This window comes from Lates calcarifer, linkage group LG9, assembly GCF_001640805.2.
Source record: "Lates calcarifer isolate ASB-BC8 linkage group LG9, TLL_Latcal_v3, whole genome shotgun sequence".
Classification (NCBI taxonomy): Eukaryota; Metazoa; Chordata; class Actinopteri; family Centropomidae; genus Lates; species Lates calcarifer.
The window spans coordinates 11,849,007-11,876,775 of record NC_066841.1 but is presented as its reverse complement, the minus strand read 5'-3'; the positions used below and the strand labels follow the sequence as shown (position 1 = coordinate 11,876,775).

The following is a 27,769-nucleotide window of genomic DNA, read 5'->3' as shown; positions in this document are numbered from 1 at the left end:
TTGCGTGATGCACCGGGGCGCACAGGACACCGTGCACACAAGCAGGAGCGGTGGAAAAGCTACTTACTTCCCGACGAAGTTCTCCAGCACCGAGCTCTTCCCCGCGCTCTGGCCGCCCACCACTGCGATCTGCGGGAGGTCCAGGTTCGCGTTTTGACCGATGGAGGAGAAGGCATCCTGCATGCGGTTCACCAGAGGAATCAATTCCTCCATTCCCCGGTTCCCCATCTTTGCGGCGCAACAGACAGGCTATCTATAAGCAAAGCAGAGAGGGATTTATTTTCTCTTCTCTCTCTGTCTCTCTCTCTCTCTCTCTCTCTTCGTCCCTCCTCGCCACCCTCGCTCTCACACCGGTTCACTTCTCGGTTTGCTCCCACATTGACTGCGTCTCCTCGGTGGGTCAGATCACCTCAGCTCTAGACTCTCTCCCTTCGCCGCCGAGCGCGTACTCTCTTCTCCACCACCAAGCACCGCAGGGGGGAGGAGGAGGAAGAAGAGGAGGAGGAGGAGGAGGAGGAGGAGGGGGATGATCTCTTGTATTTTCCTCAGGAGAGAGAGATCCCTGCAGTTCTCCAGACACACCGCTCGGTGGAGACACTGGTGTACTTTCACTGTGCCGCCTGTCAAACTGTGCTGTTTACAGTTTACAGGAAGTTAGTACATTTATGAGACTCTAAAGTTAGAGTGCATTTAGAGGGGTGTAGATGGTGAATTTGCCACTCAGTTTTTGATGTCATTGCCCAAACAAACATTTTGAGTGATGCACAGATCTATCAGCGGTGCTGAGTCTGTTAGCACCATGGACAGAGACCAAGGGGGGGACTCTAAAACTTTGCTTTTGTTCTTCCAGTATATGTTTTGAGCCACAATGTGAGGTCCAATAAATTTTATTTGTGGTCGCCCAAGAAAAATCCTAATGATTTTGGTGATCCCCTGACTGTTTTTTTTTTTTTTTTAAATCAAGGTCTGCATCCACCTGTCCAACATCTCTGTTGATGGAAAGTAAAGCTGCAACAATTTGTTGATTAATCCATTAGTTGATCAGATCACAACAGAAAAATATTTGGCACTATTTTACGTTTTGATAAATTGAATATCTAAGCTATGATGAGCATTTTCCTTTATTTTAAAGATCAAATGATCAATTGATTGAAAATAATCAGCTATAAAATATAAAATAATCTATCTATCTTGTCTTAGAAAACTGTAAAACTGACACAACCCATACAATATATACTATATGCAATACAGACTGTATAAGAGGTGTGTGTATGTCTGTAGACAATAATGCAGTCACATTGCTGTAAAGTGCTTATTTCAGTGTAAATAAATTTCTGTTTCAGTATTTAATATCCACAGTGCAAGATGCGGGTTCCTGTAACACTGTCATTAATTATTCATATTCGCTAGCAGGCAAGTGTAAAATGTTGATCCTTTAAAAACAAACCATTGGTAAATATAGAAGGGCAGTGGTATTCAGTCTGTCTGTTGACTAAAAGTGTCATTTTAATAGATAAAAGTACATTATCCTAAGCTCCAAACATTATGCAGACATGAGATATTTTCTCCAGACAACCAGCAGAAGGCGACAGGTTACAGTAGTTTCACAACACTGAGGAGACTGGTTAATGTTTCTGCTGTGTGCAAGTTATACCGGGGCTGGGAGCAACTGTCTTACCGTGTGTCATGCTTCTGGCTGGATAATCAACAGTCACCGTCACTCCCCTCTTTGAGAAGTAAGTCCCAACAGCTGTAGGAAACCTGAGGTAAAATGTAGAAAGTATAACTGAGGAGGCGCAGCTGGTTTATCTCTGAGTTAGCCTGCTAGTTCAGAGCTAAGCTAAGCTAACTGACTGGGTTCAGTTACTGAGCGGCGGCTAATGTGGCTTCGTTCATTTTATGGCAGGTGTAGCTTGGTCATTTATTGACTCAGGGTTTCTACTTTGTTTTAGTTTTGAAATAGCATGCCGCTCTTTTACTAAAACAAATAATTAACACGCTGTTCTGTTCATAAAGTTTGCTAAGTGAGTGAAGAAATAGTGCAAGTAAAGCAAAACAAACGTAAATTGTTGTTAGCTTACTTGCTAACACTAGCTAGTTGTCATCGCGAAATATGAGAGCGACCTGTTGTCTGAGGGGGAGGCACTGTTGTTGAACGTGTCTGTAACAAAGAGTAGTTGTGACAGCAGGGCACACATTCACATCGGATTTTCTTTTCTCTGATACAGGGATCTTACGTTTTGAGAGCTGTCAAAACATTGGCACGTCACTTCGCACAGCTGCGGGTCCGTCAACTCACAGAGTAACGGCGGAAATTTAAGCCCGTAATGTTCAACCCACACATCCATCAGCAGCAGCAGCAGCAACAGCAACAGTTTCACCAGCACCTGCGGCAGCTACAGCAACTTTTCCAGCAGCAGCCTCCGCCTCCTCCGCCGCCGCAGCCTCCGCCGGGGCATCATGTCGCCCATCACCACCACCAGACACCGCGGTAAGGACGTTAACTCGAGACCGGGGATTAGGCAGGGCCTCCTGGGTGATAAATGTGCCACTGGCGGTGGCTGAGAGGGAAGCCCTGTCACAACACATGCCAGACTGTACAATCTTCGGTTGGCTGGAAATTTATAAGCATGCAGCATTTTAATTTTGATAAAATATTCCTTCAGATTTGCTGTGCGTTAGTCCATTGGTAAGGGAGCATCAACCACAGGCTCTGAGATTTGTTCTAAATCTATATTTGAAGTAAACATAGGATTTAGTACCTGCAGCTAGAAAGTGATATTAACTGTCCCACTCTAGCAGCACTGTTAACTTGTTACCATACCTCATGTGCTGTCTGTGATATTGTGACCAAGCTGTTAACTACAGCCAAAGCTACACTGTCATCACATACTTACTCAGATGTCAGACAGTGTTCATTAAAAGTTGGACTAATGCCATCCCCTGTTATCTGGTTTCTCCTAAGGTAATATTGATATATTGCAAATTCTATAAAACACTGTTGCAAGATTACTGGCCCCAAACCAAAAACCATGATGACATCACCTCTGTTAAGGCCTCCTGGTACCATCATACAACCTGATTTGTAATACAAAGTAGCCTGTGGGCTTGTGCCATGTTGCCTGTTGCCTGTCAGCTGTTTGGTTCTACATCTTTAATCCTCATACAAACTCAGGTTGCCTCTTGTTTACTCTGGGGATGAGCAAAAGCAGCAGCCAGTACAGCACCACCAGACCCCTGTCTTCACCTGTTTTCTTTGAAGTATTCCCACTGATGTTTGTATTTATTGTTGCGCTACAAGAGAGCACATAGCTTGTGGGGGGGCACAGCACAAATAATTGTGAAATAACAGCTGGCATTTGGAGAGGACATTTGTGTGCAGGTGTCCATGTCAACAAACCGTCATTTTGTTTTTGCCGTTCTACATCAGGATGATGGGTGCGTGTAAAATAGAATTCTAAATTAGTCCGAAGGCAGGCTGCTCTGCTCTGATTGTGGACAAGAATAGATCTTTTAGCTGAAATTCTTTTTCCATAAGGTTGCATCAGTTGAAATAACATGGTATGTTTGCTTTCTTTTGTGTATTTGCTACACAGAGCCATTCCTGTGCCTCCCCAGACAGCCCCTCCTCCCAGGATGGTCAACCTGTGCCAGGCGACCCAGACAACCATTATTGCCCCCAATCCCATGCTGCAAGGGGCCATACTGATGCAGCAGATGCAGGGTACAGAACGGATTACATTTTCAAGTATTTGGAAAAAGGCAGAAGTCCCTATCCCTGCATGTAGTAGCTAAAATCAGAAACAGCATTTTCATACATGATATGTGTAAAATCTTTTCCTGCCCTCCTTTTGTCTAGGTAACATGCGGAGCTTTGGGATGGGGGGACAGCAGTTCCGTCAGTTCTTCACAGCTGGGGCCAGGTCATCCCTGCTCGGGCCGGTTCCCATGGGCATGGCCATCAAGTCCCCCATCATGGGTTTCCCAGCTGCACGGCCTTTTCACCCACATGCTCGCTACTTCAACAATACCACCGCCACCACAGTCCCTTCCTCCTCCTCCTCATCCACCACCACCACAGTAATTACAACAGCACCATTATAATGATTATAATCACTGTGTAGGATTTCAGCTAATACACTTGCTCCATTAGGGTTGTGTGAATCGCAAACGCATTAAAATTTAATGACTGACTCAATCAGAGGCGGTGAAAATGTTCTTACTGTGATGATAGGTAATTTGAATGTAGCCCATTCAAAGACAATCAGGGTTTCCCTCTGTGCTTCACACAGCAGCAACTAAAAGAAACATCAAGTCTTTAGTTAAGTTTGCAACTTCAGCAAATGATGACAACAGTAGAGTTCAGTGGAATAGCAGAATAGCCACACACACAATACTTAATTTTAGAGCTTAAACAATGACTTTATTAATCAACGAGTTGATCGACAAAGACTTAAGACTTAGAAAATTGATAAGTCATACAAGTCATTTTTAAAGCAAAAATGAAAAAAAAAAAAAATCAGTTGTTTCCAGCTTTCTAAAATATAATCAAAACACGCAATATAAATGTTGAATGAGATGAGTTTTTTCCTCTGTTTTCCACTGAATCAAAACAGTGAACAGCAGATTAATGGGCAATGAAAATACTGGTTAATTGTAGTTATGCTTGATAGCATAACTGGTTTTGTTTTTTTCAGGGCAGTTATTGATGGTAAAAGGGGTCAAACCTGAGCTTTAAACAGACAGATCAAGTTCTTTAATGATTTCAACTGCTCTGATTGAATTTAAATAATTTAAAAATAAGATGCAATACGGTTAATGTATTCAAACTGAATAATAAGGCTATTTTCACTTTTAGATGCAAAGTCAAAATCAGTTGTATCCACTTCTAATAAAATCCTCTCTTATTTGTTCTTTTGTTCATGTTGCCTAGCTTCAGCTCTGTCTCAGACTTTAAGGTAGCGCCATGTCAGTTGGGACCAGTGTTGGCGCCAACTTTAATAAACAAGCCTGGCTTCTTTATATACAGTTTATTTGAAATCCTGTTATCTGTCTCTGTGTGCAGGACACCACAGCTCGCCAGCCAGACAGGAAGCGAGACAGCGAGCAGATGGCAGCAGGGAGCACAGACGACCAGCCAGCAGCTAGCAGTACCAATGAACCCGATGATAAGTCTGAAACAGGTACAGCTGCAATCTGGTCAGCACTGAAAGGTGATACAGCATGGGCTGAATATCATATGCAAATTAAAACATGCCTCCATAAACCACAAAACTACTAAAGAATACTTAGAGCAGACCGACGGTGAACTGATGGTGTTTGTAGATAATCTTTTTATTCTTTGTTTCCAACTTTGGTTTTGCATTTTCTACCCACAGATGGTGCCGTGGGAGGAGCGGATGGACCCACACAGATCTTGGAGGAACAGCTTGAAGAACCTGCAGTGAAGAAACAGAGGACAGAGGGGTGAGGAAACCATTTTTATAACTGCTGTGATTGAGGAGGCTCTATAAAATCTAACCACACGTCATCAGTGTTTAAGCTCTTATCCATAGAGGGAAGAAAAATACCTGACCAGCAGGTAGAAGTAAAAGGTGCCCAGTGCTTCCTCTTCTTGAATTCTAATCTTCAACTCACATGCCTTTTCTCTCCTTTCTCACAGGCCAGAGACTATCACTATTGCAGATGCAGATGGGGAGGTTCTTTCTTCAGAGTGTAACAGCAACACAGAGGACAACCAGCCTGGAGGTAAAACACACTTAAGGTTTGGAGCGAGGCTGGCTTCCAATACACAATCTAATAATACACTAAATGCAGTGAATTTTAGGTTTACTGAGATGAATGCTTACTGTACGTTTCTCTTACCAGATTGCATCATTCTGGAAGAAGGAGGCTCTACGGGGGAATCAGATGTTGTTGAGGCGCTGGAAGAGAGCAGAGCTGATGAGGTGAGAGGAGCCTTTTATTTTGTATGTTTGGGTCATATTGTCGTAATGAACAATGATTTTGATGTAACTAAATCACCAAACACAGTTACAAAAGTGGCTCATATTAGGCTGCATGCCAGTTAGGAGTATTCATCATATTCTTCTACATGTCTGTTATATCTGCATGATACTGACCATGGTTTTGCATCTGGTTTGTGAAACCTCTCTGTAGGTGCACAGCTGTTTGTCTGCCCTGTCCCCCTCTGGCAGGCTGAGTGAAGATGACCAGCAGGCTCATTTACCCCCAGAGGAGACGTCACAGGGAAAAGACGCCCCCTTGAGTTCACCAGGCAACCAGGACGAAGGGGAGGAGGGTTCGGCGGAGGGCGCCAACAAGTTCTACTGCTACCTCTGCAGCATTACCTGCCACAACCAGCAAGTGGGTTGAATGTACAGTCACACAGCAGTATTGTGCAGAAATCAAATGTACAGTGATTGTGTTTTACTCTTCTCTCCTTACTTTTCTCTCTGTTGTGTTTTTTTTGTAGAATTTCAGGAGTCATATGAACAGCGTTTCCCACCAGCAGAGGATGATGGAGATCCAACACATGAGCAACGCCTGTCTGGTCACGCTGCTGCCTCGAGTGCAGGAGTCTCTACAGGGAGCAAACAAAGATGGGTCCGTCCAGTCAGCCATTTTGACTTTAACAAGGGAGAGTGTTTTTATAAAGAGAAAATGATCAGTACTACTTGTATGTGTTCTTTGCAGAGAGAGAAAAGCAGACTTGAAGCGTTGGTGTGCCACCTGTCACACCCACTTCACCAGTAGCATCATGGACCACCGTCGCACTGAGGAGCACAAAGTAACCAGCTGCTCACTTTATATATAAGCACATCCACATAATGTAACTGTTGAGTTCAACTGCTGAATAGTGCAAAATGTTAAAAAAAAAAAAAAAAAGTTAAAACAACTTGTCTGATTACTTTAAATGAGAATAATTGATCTGGTGTCCCTCCAACTATCGTCAGCTTGCAAGTAGAACAGCCATCTCCTCCTGCACAGTCTGCAAGAAACACTTCAGGACCTCCCAGATTTTTGTGGAGCACTTGCAGTCCCATGAGCACAGACAAAAAGTGGAGAAGGTATCTGTGTTTATACTCCTAAACACATTATTTTCCCAGGGGCAGAGATGAAATTAAACATTCACTTTGCCGCACTGTCGCCACTTCACCCATCTATTTATTACTGTTTGTCAGCTCCAACAAAAGGAGGGCTGTGAGGCCTTGGCTAAGCTAACTGCCATGGACACAGACGGCTTTTCTTTGGAAGAGGAGGAGGGCAGTGAGGTGGAGGAGGGAGAGGAAAGACAGGGGAATGAAGTAGACCAAGACTGCTCAGAGAAACAGGTGATGCGCAACTTCAACATCAAAATGAAATAAGCTTTCAAATAACACTGGTTGCACATCACAGTTGGTGCATTTATCATAACATAGTTGGTTACTGTGTCTGTGATGTGCTGGTACAGGATGGCTGGTCCTCCGTTAAAGAAGTGACTCTAAAGAGTATGGCCAGTGATGAGCAGTATGACCCTGACACAGTCTACGGTGAGTGACGACTAGCTCCTGATTCTTCACGCCAGAATTCATCTTGTCTTCCTGCCTTTACTTGTAATTTGGATTTACTATTTTGAAATGTCACATTTGACTGAAGTTTCGTCTCTGACTTGCATTACCACAGGGTCCAGTTTTTTTGTTCCAGTTGCGGGTTTTATTTGCAGGCTCTGCAACAAGTTTTACCATTTTGAATCTCCTGCCCTGCACACTCACTGCAAATCACTGACGCACTTCGAGAACCTCAAGGTTGGTTTTTGGTTGGCTGACTTCATTAACCTCATTTCCACTGCTAAAAAGGCAATAGCTTATATAACTGCTACTGCTACTGTTACACTTTAAAGGAATCCTTCTTAAAGTTAAATGGGTGATTAATATTTGCTGTCATTTAAGAGTTATATGTATTTTGTTTTATTGATTGTATAACTCACTGTATCAACTCAAGTGTATTAACTTTGAGGAATTGTCATCAGTATTTTTCTGCTTTCTTTTCTCAGAGGTACAGAGCGTTGCTCAGTCAAAAGGGTGAAGCTACTGAATCCTCCAGAGAATCTCCCCTAGCTACAGACAGCCTCAGACCTGTAACAGGAACCACCACAGACTGGTCAGATGAAAACTCCCTCTCTGATGACACTGGCTTGGTGACAAACGTGAACTCCATGCAGCCCGTCATCACACTCACCCGACTGAAAGTGCAGAGAGAAAACCAGCAACAAGAGGAAGAATCAGAACCTGACCTGACCTCACAGGACCTCACCACCACCTCAGTGACCTGCACTGGCAGCACAGACCAAGACCTCAGCCTCCACAGCAAAGAGGAAGGCACCACATCCCAGGCGTCTGTAGTTCAGGAGAGTCCCATTGAGCTGCCTGCTGGCAGCAGAGAAGAGCCAGACTCTGAACCGGCAGCTGCTGCAGAGGATTTTAATGAAGAGGAGGAGGAAGAGAGGGAAGCTCCTGCTGTCACAGGGAAAAAGAACAGCACAGGAAAGGCAAAAACCACGCCCAAACGCAGGTCAGGGAGGGCCACGAACAGACGCTGAGTCACAGATGCGTTGTGGAAAGACAAGAAACCTGATGCGACCTCAGCACAGGATATGTCAGAGTTTGAAGAGGTGCTTTCACAAAAGAGCGACCAAGAAATGAACAGCCCAGCCTCTCTTCATGTTGGAAAGTCTGGATTAAACACAAACTGACAAATAGGAAGACAGTACATTGTAGCTGAACATGACTTGTCATGTGAATTGCTCTCCCAGGGTGGGAAATTAACACCTCACAGTTATTAAGTGTATTGATAGTGGGTAAGCCTCTTAATGTTGGCTCCCAGTGAGATAATTATGTTCTTGAATAGGTTATTTATTAAATTACAGAATAAGATAAGAAGAAGATAAGAATTATAAAGTATAAACATCTAGTCCAAAACAAACCTTCTCCATTCATCCATTTGAATAAGGAGAAGCTCCTTATTTTGAATACCCACTAGAAAACCCAGAGTAGACACACAATGCAGTGTCTAGTTCTGTTCCACATACTAATATATGATTAGGTTTTGAGTATGAGGTGTGTTCACACTGTAAAAGTGACAAATTACTAAAAAAAGAAAAAAAGAAAGAAAGAAAAAGCTTGATTGTTTTTTGATGGATACCGTTCTGCCACAGCTGCAAAACATAAAAATAGATTGTGGATGAAAATAAAATTGCAGGTAAAATAGATTCTTGAATGCCCCAGGTAACCGAAAAATAACTATTAAAACGTTGTGTTCCAAAGTCGCAGCTAGATTGACTTGCATTGGGATATTTCAGCCTGGACCACTGTAGCTGATCGATGGATTGCCATGAAATTTTCTACAGACATTTCTGGTCCTCGGGATGTCTGCTGCTAAATCTGACTTGTCCTCTACCGCCAGCATTCTCACTTATCCAGTTAAATACAGCATGTACGTATTTGTACACACATTCATGGTCCCCAGATGATAATTCCTCTGGACTTCATGACTTTTCCTTTGGCACAACCATGAGGTTCACATTTCTTGGCTTCTCAATGAAATGTCTTGACATTTGTCAATTGGATTTCCTTGAAATTGAATTAATGATCCCCGCAGGATAAACTATAATAACTTTGGTGATACCTTAGTTTTCTTTTAGCACCATCAGCAGGTCAAACTTCCAAACTGTTCAATAATTAGTTTTTGACTTAATACTGACTAAATACTAGATAACCTGAGCTTTACAAAGCTGTAGACTTTAAGCCTCATTTGGACACTAACTGCAGAGATTGTTGCAGTCTGCTGTGACAATTAGTAGTAGTAGTAGTCTTTACAAGGAGTATCTACTTTGGAACTGGGGCACATTGACTGATTTAAAATAATATAAGCTAAAGACAAATTAACATAAACAAAAAAGGTGTAGTATGACATGAAGTTTCTAAAACACTTGAGAACACTTTTTAGGTTTCCCCATCTTTAACTGGAAATCTTTTATTCACCCACATTTCATGCCTAAGTATTGCAATCACTGTAATTACCTCTGACCCTCTACAGTGTCCAGTCTTTTTAAATGTGGCTGTGTTTAAGAAAAGGCAGTGACTGATAGATTTTCTCACCACAATGTTAATTTCCCACCCTGCAGTGTCCTGGAGGAACAGGAGGTTGGCTGACTGTCAGTTTTTTTGTTTTTTTTTTGCAAATTCTCTAGCGAGCTAGATGAATGATTGTTAACTTATAATAACCTACAGGGGTAGAAGACTGATGGTTAAGTGGAGACGTTTTCCACATTGCTAACCACGTAGCACACGCTTTTAGCGAGCTGAAATGTAGAATGTAACCAAATTAAGTGTTTGCGCAGGTGACAGCTTTTGATTATTATTTTTTTTAAAAGTGTTAAAATGGTACTTTGGCTTGAGTACTGAGAAACGCTCAATCTTGAAACTGATAATAGCTTTGTTCGGGGCGTTTAATCATCTTTTTTTCTCTTTTTTTGACATTTTAGGGTCAGGTTGATGTTGTGCTTGGGGCAAAAAAAAGTTGTCAGCAGCTGTTACCTTTTCATTGTAACAGTACAGCACAGATTCTTATTGGCCTACTATCAGCAATAGGGTTTTTTTTTGTATGAAGAATCTAAAAACTCCCAGCTGAACCTATAGGAGCTCAAGAAAACACCTTTTACATCTGCATACATTCATTTGCAGAAGAAAACCCCTGTATTCTTGAAATGTTAAGGCAGCTCTTAAATGAGCATCTACAGCAGCAGACAGCTTCATCAACATGTCAGGGGCAAGAAATGAAAGGCTTCTGCTAACAGCCAGGCAGAGAGTACAAATTATAAGCTGTCGCTGACTCCTCACGTTCACATATCTCTTATTTTGAAATTTGAAAGCTTGACATATGCTGCTTGAAGCTTAAAAGACTGCAAAGTAGTTGTTTGTTTGTTTTTTTTCCCTTCTGGCTGGATGTTGGAGGTTGCATCTTCATAAACCCACATCAGTCTTTCAGCTCAGAATTCATAAAGATAAAAGCATTTGCATAGATCTGATTGTGTTTGGTGTCACATTCCCATGGACATTTGTTAAGTGTGCCTACATTTAAAATGAAATCCTGTCATATTTCCATGGATATATAATGATCCTATGGGAATTCACAGCACAAAAATATAGCAAAAGTGGTGTCTGTGTTTATTTGCCTCCAATTTGCAATTACTTTGATTTTTTTTCTTTCCCTCTTAATGAAGATGTTTTAGTTGGAATGCACTGAACAGTTGGAGTCACACTTCAGCTAAAGGTCCCAATATTATCTGTAAGGAAAAACCATGAAGTGTCTGTAGGTATTTAAAGTAGCAAACAATCCTTACAAATGTTCAACTCTGATGTGAAGCACCAGTGGACTATCCCAGTCATAGACTATATAAATGTATAATTTTGGTTCCAGCATTTCAGCAGTCACATGCCACCACAAGGCATGTGTATACAAGGATGTTTTACTTCCTTCTTCACAACTAGTGTGTTGCTCTGGAAACAGTTCATCCTCCATGTTAGAGAAGGATAATTTAAACCACAAAAGGCTGGCTGACACATGTAGCAACTCTGGTAGTCATGGTCACACGCTTAGTATTGTATCATGCTCTGTCTGAAGGAACGAGACATGATCTTTAGCTCTGAAGCAGAAGCAGCAGAGAGAGAAAAAGGACATGTAAAGGATAATTTCAAACAAAGCTGTATGTTTCTTATTGTATTTTTATTCAGCTACTGACAAACTGAAATGAACAAACAGGTGATGTTTTCTAATTGCTGGAAGTTTAATGTATTTTTGGATGTTTGTTTTCTGTTTGGGGGTCATTTTAATTTATATTAAAATGTCTGACAATTCCCATGCTTTGCTGATTTCATTTTTACTATTTTTCAAACAGATCAGTGAAAATGAACAGGGCAGCACAGTGTAGCTTTACAGTCATGCTGAAGATTGAGCATTAGAAACACTGGTAGACAAATGGAATGTTGCATATTTAATGTTTTGGGACAACACATTTTGTAATTCTAGAGATTGCACAGATATTACAAACCTGATGTTGACACTCGGTGGATACTTTCTCTAAAGCCAGAAACACGCAACTGACTGATCATGAATACTGACTTATAAGCTTGTGAAGAGTCTGTACAACATACAGTGTAGCCTACCATGGACATTAGCGGGATCCTATAGTTTGAGCACTGGTTGACAAGATTAACACGACACCTTTAAAAATTACCTTTCTGATATGTTCCTGGCTTTAAGAATTGCCCTCATGGCGTCCCACATGAACCTGAATGCTACTCAGAGGGAGGCAGCTTTTTACATGAAAACACATTTGACTTTGAATTCAGCATGTCTGCAACTGAGTAGTGCAAAGTAATTGCGATGTCCAACTTGTATGAGAAGCTGCTGGACGTCGATAAACTCCAGTCTACTCAGGAACCAAACACCAGCACATCACAGTTCAATACAGGAGAAAAAACTGCACTGCATTCAGTGATGGAGGAGATGCAAAAATATCACTGTGGTACACACGTCTGCTGATGAGGGTATAAATTCACAAAGGAGTCAGACAGGCATGGACTACACAGATCAGGGGTCACTAGTCCAAAAAAACAAGAGGTCAGAAGTTGAGTGAACTTTCATAAATATTTCTATCCCTGGACTCATCTGAACCCAGTCCTCTCCATCTACTCGCTCTTCTCACTCATTTGTGAGCCCCCACTGTCCTCATTCGGGTCCTCCTTGCTGGACGAGGAGTCCCCGTCTGCTGGATGATGCTCCTCCTGGTTTTGGGAGCCGAGCAGCTGGGCCCTGAACTCCAGTCGGGCCTGCCGATTGGACTCCAGTAGTTCGTGCAGTTTGCCATTGAGTGCATCATTGCGCTCCTCCAGGTCATCGAGATAGGAGTTGATCTGATCTAGCATGGAGTTGATGGCAGCGTATTCTGTAGATAAGCAGCAGAGAGGTTAGTCTTTTCTGTCATGGAGAACAAAGGTGTTTTCTATCTATCCTTCTGTCCCAGATACTCTCATTTGTTTAACAGGATTAATGCTGTCAAAATTACCCATTTTTGACTCTCTATTACTATCTGTAGCAGTTTGTTTTAATGTCTAAATGGCTGGCACAGACAGGAAGAGAGCAAATTCCATTCTCAATGAACAATACATCTAATTTGACAGATGTGCAACACCTGCTCAGTCTCAGGAAATCAACAACAAATATTGGTCTTCAGACTGTTAGCAGCACTTAAACATAGCTTGTTAATGTATCAGTGAATTTCTAAACAAAATTCTCATTTTATTTTACTGGATAAATCAATATGAGGACATTAAGTATCTAAAGCTGAAAAGCAGAAAGACAGTGAACACAACTGAAATCAATGTAAGTCTATGAGAATACCCATAATAATATTACTGGAGAAGGTATAAAGTCAGTTAACCAATATCTTACCATACACTTAAATGGGTGTGACATCTCAATCAGAAAGGCGGTGAAGCCGCTAAGCTAGCGAGTCACCTGACCTGCCGTCTTGGTTTAATGTTCAGTGGACTATCCACTTCACTGCCTTAACCACCAACATCGATTACAATAAATGATTAGCTCGTTACCTTCTTCGCCGAATTCGTCTTCGTCGTTTATGATACCATCGTCCATAGAGATGTTTGGATCTCCATTTGGTCCAGACATTATTCAAATACTGACGTTTGTTACTTTGAAACAGTTACTTTCTTTTCTGTCAAGCTAGCTGGGCTGCCAGCTAACTAGTGTTAGCAAAGGACTCTGCGAGAAACAGTTCGAACTCAGCAGAGATAAGACCAGGTGCAATAATAACAGTTTACTTTAACCTTATTTTCAGACGGTTTCTGTAATCCTACAGATCCCAGGAGGAAATCTCCGTAGATGATAGCAGCTGCGGCTATTAGTTTGACCTGCCTGTCATCTCCAGACGTCAGACGTTTGTTTACGGAAGCAATGAATTATGGGAGAAATGTGGGCGGGGGTTAAGTTATCAGCAAAGAGTTTTGTAGTTCTAAGTAAGATGACTCACTCTGTACAAATATCCTACGAGGGACTTCAGTAAAAATGTAATTTCATTTCTATACCCGAGATTCATTTCTATCTGTAAACGTGTTTACGTTGCTAGTACTGCTTCGTCTTTTTCAGTTAAAGTTTCTTCCGCTTTCGCCGCAGCTTAATCGTCGACTACACATATGGTTTCCGAAAATACGAACCGAGTGGGTCCTCTTTTATTTTCGTACTCTTTGTCTCTGAGCTGTCAGCTGTCAGTCATCTGACTGCACGCGCAGCTAATAAATAAATAAATTTGTTAAATCTGGTAACACAAAAAAACACCAAAAACAAATAAATATGAAAATAAAGAATAAAAACTCATCTGAAAACTTAGAGACAAAAGATAAATAATAATAATAATTTTAATAGCTTCTGTAACCAAACGATAAAAAACGCAAAAATAAATAAATAAGCAGTTTGAATCCTAATGATAATAATACCATCCGCACTACTCAGTGACATAATATTAATATTAATATATTCGTTTTAGACTAAGGAGGAAATAAAAGCGAATTAAATCAAGAACCACTAAAATGCCTGATACCTTTTAAGTATTTCTTTCTCCTCTTTTCTTTTCTTTTCTTTTTTTTGTGAATTCAATGTGCTCCCGTTGATTTAATCAGGTCGTTTTTTTGTTTGTTTGTTTGTTTGTTTGTTTGTTTGTTTTACCGTGATGATACCTGGATGGGAAACTTACGCGGACCTTCCTCACTGTGATCAGTGGATGGCGCCAAAATATCACGCAACAGAGTCTGTGCAGCCAACCCACGTGTGGACACTTCCTGTAAAGGGGGGGTGGCCTGATCAACACACTACAAGACCTGTTTTGAAGTGTTTTTAAACTATGGATGATTTACCTGCGGACCTCAGAGCATTTCTTCCTAACCACCCTTTTCTTCAGCTCACAGACGGCAAGAAGGTTAGCGAGCAAATTACATCGCATCACACGAAACACACTTTCAGTGTGATGCTAGCCGTGTTGCTAATGTACCACATGAGCCATGTACTGTGAGGTGTTGTGATGACAAGATGTGTTGACCAAGGCTGAAAAACTTTGATTACCACGGTTGTTGCTTACACCGAGCCAAACTACATCAACACCAGCAGATGTTTTGTTGTTTCAGATCAAATGCACACTGAATGGCCACGAGTTGCCGTGCAACCTAACGGAGGTGCAGAAGTTCACACAAGGGAAGAAATATGAGAAACTCAGTGCTGCAGCAGAGTTCAACTACAGCCAGTATGAACCACACATTGTGCCAAGCACAAAACAACCGTAAGGATGATTTTTATTTCTCCTGTCTGTCAATCAGTGCCTGATTGCCCCTGCAGTGGTGTAACTGTCAGGGAAATGCCAGAGTTTTTTAAAACTGAATCTGTCAAGCTAATCTGCACTTTGTAATGTGTTTCCTGATGTTTCCTGTGTTTTCCAGCCTTAAGCTAATCTGCACTTTGTAATGTGTTTCCTGATGTTTCCTGTGTTTTCCAGCCTTCAGCTCTTCTGCAAGCTCACCCTGAGACACATCAACCGGACAGCCGCACCACATCCTAAGACATGTCAACGGCAAACGCTTCAAAAAGGCCCTCTCCAAATGTCAGTCCATCACTAATCCACATGCACAGCACTTTTTAAACACAGTTTATTAACTGGTGATTTACTGAAATTCTGCATTTTGAGCATAGGGGATGTTACACTCATAAAACACTAGATTTTCAGCATGAGACCCTTCATTCAGAAGGGAAATCAAAGTAATCTGATGTATCTGATTTAAAAAAAACTAATATTTCTGTTAGCACTTCTCTGCTGAACAACAGAAACAACGTATCATCATGTTAAGTTTTTATTTATCAAAAAAAGACAGTGTCTTTCCAGGAAGTTACAAGTCACAATAAAGTTTTGATTTCATAAAGATGGACTTCAACATCTGTTTCAGGTTTACACTGTAGTATTGCTTCAGGTCTTATCAGTGTCACCACTGTACCTTGATCTGTCAAAACACCTTGATAATATTACTTAACTTACAGAAACCGTGACATTGTACTATCATTGTTAACAATATTCAGTTTACATTTAGCTGTGTGAAACAAACTCTGTCCATGTAATACACTGCATATGTGATCTGCTGTTTAGGCTGGTACTTGATCGCTGACGTGACTGTCTCACTCTCGCTCTAGATGAAGAGTGTGTGAAGCAGGGCATTGACTTCGTTCCAGCCAGACTCAAACAGAAAAAGCCCAAAGACAGTATGGAGGAGGTCAGTCGTGGGAGGCCGTCAAAACTCGGGGGCGGCGTGTGGGAACCCTCATCCAGCGACGAGGATCACAGCGACTCCGAAGACAGCATGAGCGACCTCTATCCCCGTCAGTATCCCAAGCGCATGCTCTGTAGTCATATCTGCTTTTATTATGTAATGTCTGACCCTGTGTCACAGAGGTGAGAGCGTCTGCAGGATTTCATCCCAGGCTGAAACCTAGTGAATTCACTGACTAACAAACACACTGTCTATCCGAGGAGTGGATAAAAATCAGCAGTATAATTTCATTTAGTTAGTTAGTACAGAATTTGACTCCCCAATGCAACTGAGTCCAGATATGCAGATTCACTGTAGGGTTGCTAGTTTTACCTTGCTGTAACATGGTGCTATATTTTCCTACAGCGTCCATGTTCACCTTAAAAAACCCAGCAGAAGAAAGTATGGAGGGTGACAGGGATGAGGAGGAAGACGACTTCCAAACAGATGAAGACGAGGAGATGGAGGTGGAGAAGCAGGTGCAGGTGCAGAAACGCAAAAAGGTGTGTATGTCGAATGTGTATCTGAGGTAACATTTGTGTATTTATCGGCATTATAATGAGTTTTTCCTCCCACAGACCTGGAAGTTATGCTGTCATATTTCTGTCTTTCAGGTGCAGGGCGGTGGTTTCCAGAAGAAATTCAGAAATAATCACTGGAAATCAGGGCGTAAGAAACGTGGGAAAGTGCAAAGTGGAAAGTAAAATGTAAAGCCGTACCTGTATGGTATTTTTATACCTGGTATTTTGTCAGGGAGCTGCTCTTACAACCAGTTTGTGTGGTGTAGTATTCCAATGTCTGATCCAGCCTGACCTTTGTATAAATGAACATGGCATCACTGCAACACAGCAAATCAGGAGTTTTCTGATGTTGTGATGATCTTGCACAGTTTCAACAAGGCAGGTTTACATGATGTGGAAAGTGTGTTTGTGGCAGCTGGCAGGTATTTTGGACTGGACGAGTTGTGTTTTCTGGTTCACAAGCAGGAACACTGGCATAAAATACAACTCTGTTTGGACTCTGAAACATTGTCTGTGCTTGTTTTTTCTACCAGCCGTTGCCTGTAAAGCAGCTCAGAAGCATGATGTGACACAAAGATTCAGACACAAACTGCTGCAGACCACATATCAATAATCAATCACCATTTTCTGACAAAGATGTGCTTTTGGTTAATTTAATGCAGAGTATTTTATACATCATTTAGATTTTAATGATTCATAAGAGTATAGGCATTTCTTACTAAATGAGTTGCAGCTACAATTGAAGCATGAAAATCACCACCTTACCTCCCACTGCTGGTGTAACTGGCAAATAGTTTTTCATATGGTCATCATGGCGCTGTCTTGTTTTAGCTAGCAGTTCTCCCAGTGCCTCAGTTAATTAGTGTTTTTACTTAATAATAGACAGATCTTGGACAGCATCACTGTGCTGCTGCAAAATAACATCTAGTTGAGGGTCGTTGTGAGTTTGTGGTGTGTATAGCTGATTAGATGTCCTCATTTAATGTCTAGTTTACATTTTTATCTTGACAGTGTCAGTGTTCTTGTGTACTATCACATCATCTGTTTCCACTTCCGTTTGCCTCTGTGTCGATGTTCAAGGCAACTTTTTGTGCATTTTGTGCAACGTTTAAATACTCAATACTAGGTCAGAGTTACTGCTGTGCATTTGAATAACACCTGGATTGGTCTACACCCAGCCCCCTATTCTGCTTGGCAAACAGAGGGTGTACAGACCATGTTCCTGAGTCTTTGGTCTTGACAGTTAACAAGCCGTCTGTAAGCTACGGCCCCTATGGCTCATCGTCCTCCCACCAACTTCATCTCAGGCAGCAGCAGCAGCCAAATGTCTGACTCCTCTCTGTCTCAGCTGGCTGTTCTCCATTCTGCTAACACCAACACCACTGTGGGCCAGCCACGCGTATCAACAACTTGCTTCAGCAAACGTTATTGTGTTACACGGTGTCCCTCCAGGTTGCAGATGGATTCATGTTGGGAGAGGACTTTGGGGAATTTTGATGAGGGGCCAGGGCTGCAAGGAGGCGTGTGGAGTTGGAAGAAGTTGTTCAATAAAAGTGAGAGGCCCAGCAGCAGCAGCCTTTCCAGCTATTATATCATTTCTAGTATAGGATTGGTTCAGTTTATTGGCAATGAATGGGTGACGAGTGTCAGAAGAATTACTCACACGCTTTACTTATGTAAAAGTTAGTGTTTTACTATAAGTATCAAAATTAAAGGCATTCACTATTCAAAATGGACTCATACCGTGATAAGTACAGAGCCCCCAAGGTAATGAAAATGTATGGTTTTTTATCATATGCACATAAGATGATAATTTGTCATAAGTTATCATCCTGGTAGTAAAGTTATCAATTAGGTAATAGATTTCAAAGAAATGGGACTTTGTGGGCTTTATCAGTTACTCTGTGTAAATCTCAACTTGCAGAACTTCACACACCTCCAGCCTGAGTAGGACTACTCAGTCACACACCTCAGAATCACTCAGTCTGCAGGGCCTTTAACCTATAATGCTACTTGAGATTTTATACGTTGATCACATTTTTGTCTGTAAAATCTAAATAAATAGTAACTATGGCTGTAAAAGAAATATGGCAGAGAATAAGTACACTATTTATCTCTGAACTGTAGTGGAGTAAAAGTAGAAAACAGCATGAATTCGGTACAGTAACTGAGTAAATATACTCAGCTACCACCTTTCCACTACTATTGGTGACAAAAGAAAAACTTGGAAGCAGTGCTCTCTCACCGAATGACACAGCAGCCATTCTCAGAGAGCAAAGGGTGACTTAATGATTTGATGAAACTCATGTGAATCATATGTTGTGGCTTTCACGGTCACCAGATTTAAGCCCAGCTGAACACTTATGAGAGATTATAGACATGTTCAACAGCGCTAGCCGTCACCATTATCAAAACACCAAATGAGGGAATATCTTTTGGAATAATGATGTTTCATCTCTCCAACACAGTTTTATTGACTTAGGTTTGTTTGAGTGGTACATATCCTACCACTTAAAAAGACTACCATTTATTTTTGAATGCATTCATTTCATGTTTAACTCAATAAAGAACATTAAAATTGTTATTATGAGTAGGAGACATATGTCAGTATTAATTAACATTAATTAATATGTTGTTTTCACATTTTTATTAATATATTAGTATCAATATACCAAATGCAGTGGTACTTCAGTCCTTGTATTTGTATTTACTTTAGTATTTCCATTTTTATACTACTTAATACTTCAGGTCCACTGCATTTATTTCACAGCTGTAGTTACTTGTTGCTTTTCAAATTTTTTTTTTCTTAAAACGTGTATAATAGTCCCACCTATAAAGTACAATCCATCATTTACTTTTTAATAAACAGTAATAATACACATCTGTCCAAAAAGTGTAACCACCTATTAAAAGCTGCATGAGTTACACAGTGGAGTGCACATTTCGAGGGTTGAACATGGCCGTGCCTTACACTTTATGGTTTAAAAATGAATTCAAGTGGAGTGGAGAGTATTAATTTGTGCTTGTTTACATGTGTAAAACCAGTAAACAACGCCGGGTAGCGGCGTCAGGCCCCTGGACGGATCAGTATACGTGGCATACAGCGGTTGCAGTACCATGTAGGGGGGCTCTGAGTGTCTCGTCAAATCGCGGGGCATTGTGGGGCGGAGGCGGCCTTTCTCTGCGTCCAGGCGATCGGGAAATCTTCAAGTAAATAACGTTAACAGGGGGAGGAACAGTCGTAGCGGAAAACCCAACACATAAGAAATTGTGTTGAGCTGAGCCTAAATTATTAAATACCGTAATATTACACGAATATGGGGCAGGAGGATCTCATGAACACAGCCGAAGACGTGGCGGACCAGGTAACTTCAACCTTAGCGAGACAGTTATTAACGCTAGCCGCTGTTAGCATGTTAGCCGCTAAGTAGTTTGTCAGAGAATGAAGTAACGCTGGGCTCCTGGGTGTTCCCTTTCAACATTTTGACGCCTTTAATAATCGTTTCTGTAAGTTCACGGTAGCTTGTTGGCGGCGTTAACATCACCGTGCATTAACGCAACAGCTTAATTACTCGTGTTTTAATGTGCATGACATATGGTTGAGGTGTCTGGTCCTGTCATGTGTTTCCATATGGATATGATAACGTTATTATTTCACACAAAGAGAAAGTGAAACTATTGACCAAGCAGTGGTCGACTAATTTAACTAAGGCTTAGCTAACAGGTATGCATTTGGCAGCTAGTTAGCTTGTCGCCTGTAGCTACCCGGTTTATTAACTGTATCACAGGCGAGTCAGTGCCAGCCAGCAGTTGTGAAATCACTTAGCTTAGCTACCAAGTTACTGACTAACACTCATTAGTCATGTTGTGTATTTTCTCCTAACTGCTTTGCATGGTTTATGGGTTAGGGTTAGACAGTTGTTTTCTTTCCTAAACTGAGCATTTGCATGGCCTTGACAGAGCTGCTCCACCACCCAGGTCATCCCAACAACTGGACGTGAACCTTACCTTCACCTTATAACACATGCTGGAGCTCGTTTTCTGTAGCTGGCTTTGTCTTCTTTTATGCTTTTTTTTCTGTACTGGTGGGACAACAGGCAATGCACTAGTCTATGAAGAAGTGCGCTAAGATGTCAAGATCAGGTTTCAGGTCAGGCTGTGAACCTTGCTAGTGTGTTGAATGGGGGTAGTTAAGTTAGTTAAGTTTGTGTTGTGTGCCGTCTGTCCTGTGGAAACTTACCATAACATGGCTCATTTTAGGCACCTGTGCTGCAGCATTGTGTGCTAGATTCATGGCTTATGTTTTGCGGGACAGGCCTGACTTGATGCCAGCTCTCTCCTTGGAGGAGTACTGTCAGTTCATATATTAAATCTCGGAGTTAGTTCTGTGTATGTTCATGCCAGTTGTGTGGAGCAAACTAAATCCACATGCCAGTAAATTCTCCACTTCCCTAATGAGATTACACCTGATTGATTTATACACTCCTACCACAAGCGCTCTGTGCTCTGCATTGTAAAAATGACAGGCAAAAGGAAGCTGTAACGTCAACAGCACAGTTAGTTTGCTTCGTTTGAAACTCTGCAAAGCCTGTTTTAAGGGCACATCTTTCACTAATGGGTCCTGAGCTAACATGTTTCTTACACTTACTCTACAGAATGGTCTATTTCTAGGCTGTTGCAGCAACCTCGGGCTTGTTCAGATTGGTTCCCAGTTCGTCCATTCATGTCCCATTACAGCAGTCATGGTGGGAGTTGGTGGATGCTGATAGGCCGGCGAGGTCTGACAGTGCTGATGTGGACTGCTGAGTAGGCGGGGAAGGGGGCAGGTCACAGTTGCCTCACAGTGTGTCACTGGAGTGTCTGAAAACCTGGTCATGAATTCTGTTTGAGAGAGGAACACAGGATAGTTACTTTTTCTTTCTTTTTTTTCCCCCTTTTTTGTTTAAACATTCAGTATACTCCAACTGATACAAATGGGCCTTTTGGGGTTGTAGCATGGAGGCACACCCCTGTTACCCTGTCATTGTCTTGAGATTTGTAGATTGCAACAGGACTTCTACCCTGCATCCTTTTTGCTCTTTTGAAATCAGTTACATCAGGTTATTATGTTAAGTTCCAGTTAAAAGTATTAGCAAAGGTGCCTTTTTAGCTTTTGTTTTTTTGGATTAATATTTCAACACAAGTATTAGAGAGGGAGAGTCACATGCGGCCTCTAATGCTCACACAATTAAGTGATTGTCTGATTTTAGATTTTTAACTTTAAATGATTTAGTTGATTAATTATTGAAATAATTACATAATACTACTTGATGTTAAAAAATAGTGTATGAGATTTCCTGACTAGTCTGAAAATGGAAGAAAGAGAAAAAAAATCACCAAAACTAATTAACATTGTGCACTTACTTTGTTGCAGTTACCTACTAAAGCAGTAAAAACTTGTTCCACAGGTCACCATGCATAACTATCATAACCTCAGGTACAGATGTTGTATTGTTTCTCTGACTTAACTAGAGGATCTACACTGTTTACCAACTGGTCTTCCTTTGAATTTGTCCCATTTGGTCTTTGAGATTGACCAAGGCAGCAATTCTGCTTTAAATGACTGTCGTTTCGACGTTCACTAGCATGACCGTTGCATTCAAATGACTAGTGGGTTAATTCCCATCCCTATTATTGACAGTGTAAATAATGATTAGTAGACGCCTGCCCTTGGCTTTTAAAAAGGGGTCTTTAGGGGATTTTTGTTGAAATTCAGTTTTGTTACTGCTTGGTGACCCAGAATAATGTCACAGTTTGGCTGTTGTAAGCAATCTCAGGAGCACCTCAGGAACCACATCCTTTAAGCGCGCTTCTTTAGACGTCACTTCATCTTGATTCCTGTCACTCGCTCACCTTCTCGGTTTCCTCCTGTTGTTTAGTTCTTGCGGGTAACCAAACAGTACCTGCCCCACCTGGCGCGTCTGTGTCTCATCAGCACCTTCCTGGAAGATGGCATCCGCATGTGGTTCCAGTGGAATGAGCAGAGAGACTACATCGAGGCTACCTGGAGCTGTGGCTACTTTCTGGCTACGTGCTTTGTGCTGCTTAACCTCATAGGACAGCTGGGTGAGTGAATGTGAGGCAGGTTAAGGTCAGGACAAGAAATGAGTCAACTCAGGTTTTATCTTTGTAGGAAGTTATATGTTAGTGCTACAGTGTGATGTGTGACACATCACACAATTTTGGTAACAGCAGTAAGAGGAGTGAATACATTTGCATAAAAAATGAGATAATTATTTTAATGCTTGCAGAATGAGATGAAAAATTAGATAAGGCCTTGCATGTTTTGAAACAGTTTGAAGTAGTGAAGTTAAAAGCAGCAACAAAATGCCATACGTCACTATACATTTTGGCAAATAAGTTATGTTTATGAAAAATTACCTGATGTATTTCAGTACCACTGTATCTACAGTTTGTAGAAAGTGGTGCAATAAAAGCAAGCACAGTGAACATTACTTCTAGGATATAAGTCATCTTGCTCATTACAGGTCATAGGAGACTGACGAGACTGCCAACAGGCCCACTTGTCCACGAACACTTTGAGTATCGCAGTGGGTGTGAAAACGCTTCCCTGAGCTCCTTAAACTTTGAAGTAGATTGGCTGCAAGAGCAGACTCTTGCACCCTGCATGCTGATGAAAGCATCAGCCAAGATGTTTTGCTCCCATACACTTACAAAAGCTGTACATACAAAAACTGGGTTAAAAAAACATATATTTAGCTGTGCTTTATTTTGGTGACAAACTACAGTTTTACAGTCTTTTTATTTTTCTGCAAGAATAAAAGATATTTCAAATAGATGTCAGGTTCCATTCTTGTTATGTGTTTGAGTTTGGTATAAACAGTACACATCCATGGACCCACTGTACCACATATTTTGCATATTAAATGAAGAGGTCATTTATCAAAGCTCTTGTATCAGATATAGCAGCACCTACAACACAGTGTGAACATCCATTTAACAAGCCAGAAAACTTTAAACAGTTGTTCTCTGCAAGCGCACTAGCAAGTGAAATTTGTTGTTTTACCCAAAGAAAAGATTTAACAAAAAAACAAATTTGTTATGATTAATGCAGATAACATGGCACATTCTTATATCTTATGTTGGCATTTTTCAATGTGGAGACAAAAATGCAGAGTAAAACAAAGGGTATTATCACCACACTGGCTATAATAACCTTGCCTTGTTGTGTCTCCTAACAGGTGGTTGTGTCCTCATCCTCAGTAGAAATTTTGTACAGTATGCCTGCTTTGGATTATTTGGCATCATAGCACTACAGGTGAGAATAGGGACATCATAATTACTTTTTAAATATACATGCTCAGCAATATGTTGTTGTGTTTAATGTGGAATATTTTGTCTTTTTCTTGCCAGACTGTCGCATACAGCATTTTATGGGACCTTAAATTTTTGATGAGGTAGGTGTCACCGTTAAAAATATTACAATTAGTGAATAATTGTTGTTTATTTCACAATGGCTGCTGATTTCTGATGTTAATTTCTGAATTTCACTGATTATAATCATAGATTACACCTGGTTTAGTTAGAAAGAATGCAGTGCTTTGTTGTGGCGATGGAAACATTAACTTGCTTGTAGTGGTAGTAAAAGCATCTCAGTTGTCAAGCAGACAACATTTACGATTACTGTAATTACTGTGGACAAGACCTGTGATTTATTTAAATATCAACAGGCCAGATGAGTCATCAGCCATCTGAGAAATCTGTTTAATGCAGTGCTATGGTGGAGTTTTCTCTTTCTGCAGTGTCTGTACTTTTAATTCATGAGCTGTTGGTTGTTTGTATACAATTAGAATATAATGTATTTCCATGATCAACAAGTTGATAGACAGAAAATAAAGAATGCCAATCTTAGTAGCTAAGGAAACATTTAAGCTGTTTCCTCTAAAAATACCTACTCTGTGTTAAACAAAATAATAGTTGGAACTGTGCTAATTTCAGTCAATATTTGGCTACTGTCAGCCTCCGCAAACCTGACTGTATTGTGTGCACTCTGTATTCCAGACATTTTTCTGCAGGTCTGACATGTGCTGTCTAAAAATAACCACCCTCTCTCTCGTCTCCCAGAAACCTTGCCCTCGGAGGTGGTCTGCTCCTGCTGCTGGCCGAGTCTCGTTCAGAAGGAAAGAGCATGTTTGCTGGAGTCCCGTCCATGGGAGAGAGCTCGCCAAAGCAGTACATGCAGCTGGGCGGCCGAGTACTGCTAGTGCTCATGTTCATGACCCTGCTACACTTCGACTCCAGCTTCTTCTCCGTGAGTTCTGACAGAACTAAGCACTCTCACATTCTGCAACCTTCCTATCATCCAGTCAAGGCCAGTGCTAAGCCACTGCATTCCTGTAGATGCAGACAAAATCTAGGTTAGCACGAAGAGAACAGTTTACCCTGGACTGTCCACTGTCCACGGACAGTTGGGCCCATAATCATTACTTTACCACTACTTTTAAGATCTTAAAAGGACCATAAAGGTAGTTTTGCATGTTTTATCCAATTAAATGTCCTTAATTGTCAAGTATTTTCTGAAGCTTTTTCCAGCTATTAGTCACTATTTATTTTAATGCAATACTAAAATGAATTTGCAGTGAATGTGTAGTCACATTTATGTGTTTGGTCAGCTAGACTAGATTATTTTGAAAGCTCTTACTTGGGTTTAAAATAAATTGAGGAACCTCACTGGATTTTGAGAGTCAGCTGCTGAAAAGCATCACATCCAGGAGGTATGATCTATGTCAGAAACAGACATCAAACAGGCTCATATGGGCACTGTGAAAGTTCAGTGAAGTTTTGAGTTTCTTTCATTAGAAGGTTGCTTTTTTGTAGCAGACTAGTAAGTCTGTGTGCATCATAAGACATCAGTGTAAACGTTAACTGAAATGCGAAGGAGGTAAAAGGCTCACTGTGATGGATTTGCCATTCCAAAGAAATTTTCAAGAATCTGTGAATTAAATCTAGTAACATACTACACCAAGATTTCAAGGTAGGAAATAATTTTAAATACTTAAAAAGTAAAAGCGATCTTGATCTCAATGAACTTGCCTGAATAGATTAAGTTTGACTTACTTAAACACAGTTTGGTTTATAAAAATGTTTGGCAGAGTGATTTGCTGTTAATGGACTAAAACATGGTTGTCAAAACAACCTGCTGAAAGGCCTGTAATCGTTTTTGTTCATTTTCCAGCAGCAAATGTGGAGAGAGATAAATGTGACATTCAAAAGTCCCTGTGATTTAATAATGGGTCTGTTGTCTGATTCATGTCTCTAGATTAAATTGTCTGTCAGTAGTGATGACCATGTACCATTACTTTACTACCTTTTCAGTCTGAAGCACAAACGCTAACTCCAACTTTGAACTTTCATTTTCCTCTGCAGATTCTGCAGAACATGGTGGGGACCGCCCTCATCATCCTGGTGGCCATCGGCTTCAAAACCAAGCTGGCGGCGTTGACCCTCGTTGTCTGGCTCCTGGCCATCAACGTCTACTTCAACGCTTTCTGGACCATCCCCGCCTACAAGCCCATGCACGACTTCCTCAAGTACGACTTCTTCCAGACCACCTCGGTCATCGGTGGCCTGCTGTTGGTGGTGGCGCTCGGGCCTGGTGGAGTGTCCATGGATGAGAAGAAGAAAGAGTGGTAGGCAAAGTGGGGATGAGATAAGAGGATTGCCCAGCACCACTAACTTCCCCCAAGACCGGGACACAAAGACCCTCCCTCTCCTCCAGTTTCCCCCTCACCAGGGTACACAGTTTCTTTTTCTAGCTTATTTTATGTTTGGCCAAATCCCACAGACACCATCTCAGAGCTATTTTTATTTTTTAGTTGAACATGATATTGCCAGGTTTTTTCTAAGCCCCTAAAAAAAGCCCATGTATTTCAAAGAGCAAAGAAAACAGTGGAAAAGAAGATTTATTTGTTCTGTGTTCAGAAGACAAATGAAAATAATTTATTGTGTTTAATGGGTGTTATGGCGTACGCTACCATAGAATGATTTTCATATTTTCTGAATAAAACTGACAAAGTGGAGAGAGAGCAGCAGTTTGCCCCCCCCCCTCCATGGATGCTGATCGTTTTCTGTCTTTGGATCTTGGAAACCCTGGGCACTGATTTGACAGCAACTTGCCTCAACTCTCCAGGTTTCATCTCCCCTCTTTTTCTTTTTTTTTTTTTTTTTTTAAACCCTACCCTTCCAGTACATCTACACACCTTCAATCTCAACTGACTCCTCTTCACGGGGGAGCTGAATCTTGGGTGGGTGGGGGGGCATGTACATTGTATAGTGGTGGATTGCAGTCGTGCTTGATTGAAAATTTCAACACAGTTGTTAGTTCCAGGACTTGTTATTGGGCACTTTGTACTGTACGTCTTTGGCAAATGCCTAACTAGTGAACTGTATATGATCTGGGATAAATAGGGGGGGAGGCTCAGCATTTGTGAAACACCATATTCTGCGATCTAGAAAAGCAAAGAGGACTAAGCAGAGTCACTAGCCACCTGGACTTTGTCTTTGCTCAGTGTTTTTTGCCTTGTGTAAGAAAATTAAAAAAAATATTCAGTGTATTGATTTTCAGAAGTTTATATTGTATTTTTGATCATTTGTTTTTTTGATTTTGAAAGTTCATGGCGAATAAAAATTCAGAAATATAATGTCACTGTCTCAGTCAAGGTTTTTAGCTCCTCAGATGGCCACAGGTGGAAGGACATTGAAGGAGCAGATTGTCAAATCCTTGTAAATTCTCAACTAATGAAGCACACAGTGGAGTATAAGCATGTAGTGTAGTATACATGT

General features: G+C 41.2%; 5 protein-coding genes across 10 annotated transcripts in view; 3 read left to right on the top strand and 2 right to left on the bottom strand.

The window, feature by feature from the left end:
- dnm1a (dynamin 1a) overlaps positions 1 to 534 on the bottom strand; it is a 49,742-nt gene extending 49,208 nt beyond the window's left edge. For all 5 annotated transcript variants that reach the window (XM_018662926.2, XM_018662924.2, XM_018662927.2 and 2 more), the window contains exon 1: positions 68 to 534. In XM_018662926.2, coding sequence (XP_018518442.1) covers positions 68 to 228 — 161 coding nt within the window. In that variant the 5' untranslated portion in view covers positions 229 to 534. The remainder of the gene's footprint in view (positions 1 to 67) is intronic.
- A 1,055-nt stretch (positions 535 to 1,589) lies between these two features.
- Positions 1,590 to 11,899, top strand: ciz1a (cdkn1a interacting zinc finger protein 1a). 2 transcript variants are annotated; one of them, XM_018662951.2, is made up of 16 exons: positions 1,590 to 1,736; positions 2,229 to 2,491; positions 3,597 to 3,724; positions 3,860 to 4,080; positions 5,066 to 5,183; positions 5,379 to 5,466; positions 5,663 to 5,748; positions 5,869 to 5,948; positions 6,160 to 6,366; positions 6,476 to 6,606; positions 6,697 to 6,790; positions 6,957 to 7,070; positions 7,185 to 7,334; positions 7,454 to 7,532; positions 7,666 to 7,787; positions 8,036 to 11,899. In XM_018662951.2, the coding sequence occupies exons 2-16, from the start codon at positions 2,328 to 2,330 to the stop codon at positions 8,579 to 8,581; spliced, it is 2,328 nt and encodes a 775-aa protein (XP_018518467.1). In that variant the 5' UTR covers positions 1,590 to 1,736; positions 2,229 to 2,327; the 3' UTR covers positions 8,582 to 11,899. The 2 variants fall into 2 exon arrangements, with proteins under 2 accessions (XP_018518467.1, XP_018518466.1); XM_018662950.2 differs by having other exon boundaries at positions 5,066 to 5,213.
- Positions 11,900 to 12,021: 122 nt separating this feature from the next.
- bbln (bublin coiled coil protein) lies at positions 12,022 to 14,020 on the bottom strand. The gene is made up of 2 exons (XM_018662952.2): positions 13,653 to 14,020; positions 12,022 to 12,988 (listed from the first exon to the last, which is right to left on the bottom strand). The coding sequence occupies exons 1-2, from the start codon at positions 13,729 to 13,731 to the stop codon at positions 12,732 to 12,734; spliced, it is 336 nt and encodes a 111-aa protein (XP_018518468.1). The 5' UTR covers positions 13,732 to 14,020; the 3' UTR covers positions 12,022 to 12,731.
- An 845-nt stretch (positions 14,021 to 14,865) lies between these two features.
- Positions 14,866 to 17,432, top strand: surf2 (surfeit 2). Its single transcript, XM_018662965.2, is given in 7 exon segments — positions 14,866 to 15,034; positions 15,240 to 15,391; positions 15,605 to 15,647; positions 15,649 to 15,709; positions 16,291 to 16,476; positions 16,773 to 16,909; positions 17,021 to 17,432. Coding segments are annotated over 7 exon segments (744 nt in total). The 5' UTR covers positions 14,866 to 14,959; the 3' UTR covers positions 17,111 to 17,432.
- Positions 17,433 to 20,071: 2,639 nt separating this feature from the next.
- On the top strand, positions 20,072 to 27,627 carry surf4 (surfeit 4). The gene is made up of 6 exons (XM_018662959.2): positions 20,072 to 20,292; positions 22,846 to 23,032; positions 24,169 to 24,245; positions 24,341 to 24,384; positions 25,052 to 25,238; positions 26,354 to 27,627. The coding sequence occupies exons 1-6, from the start codon at positions 20,245 to 20,247 to the stop codon at positions 26,618 to 26,620; spliced, it is 810 nt and encodes a 269-aa protein (XP_018518475.1). The 5' UTR covers positions 20,072 to 20,244; the 3' UTR covers positions 26,621 to 27,627.
- Positions 27,628 to 27,769: the final 142 nt, after the last annotated feature.

Coding starts and splice junctions, on each gene's coding strand:
- ciz1a (XM_018662950.2), top strand. CDS start 2,328: ATGTTCAACCCACACATCCATCAGCAGCAGCAGCAGCAACAGCAACAG. Junction 2,492..3,596: donor CACCACCACCAGACACCGCG/GTAAGGACGTTA, acceptor TTTGCTACACAG/AGCCATTCCTGTGCCTCCCC. Junction 6,607..6,696: donor CAGGGAGCAAACAAAGATGG/GTCCGTCCAGTC, acceptor TGTTCTTTGCAG/AGAGAGAAAAGCAGACTTGA.
- bbln (XM_018662952.2), bottom strand. CDS start 13,731: ATGTCTGGACCAAATGGAGATCCAAACATCTCTATGGACGATGGTATC. Junction 12,989..13,652: donor AGACGAATTCGGCGAAGAAG/GTAACGAGCTAA, acceptor GCTTATCTACAG/AATACGCTGCCATCAACTCC.
- surf4 (XM_018662959.2), top strand. CDS start 20,245: ATGGGGCAGGAGGATCTCATGAACACAGCCGAAGACGTGGCGGACCAG. Junction 20,293..22,845: donor CCGAAGACGTGGCGGACCAG/GTAACTTCAACC, acceptor CCTGTTGTTTAG/TTCTTGCGGGTAACCAAACA. Junction 25,239..26,353: donor TCGACTCCAGCTTCTTCTCC/GTGAGTTCTGAC, acceptor TTTCCTCTGCAG/ATTCTGCAGAACATGGTGGG.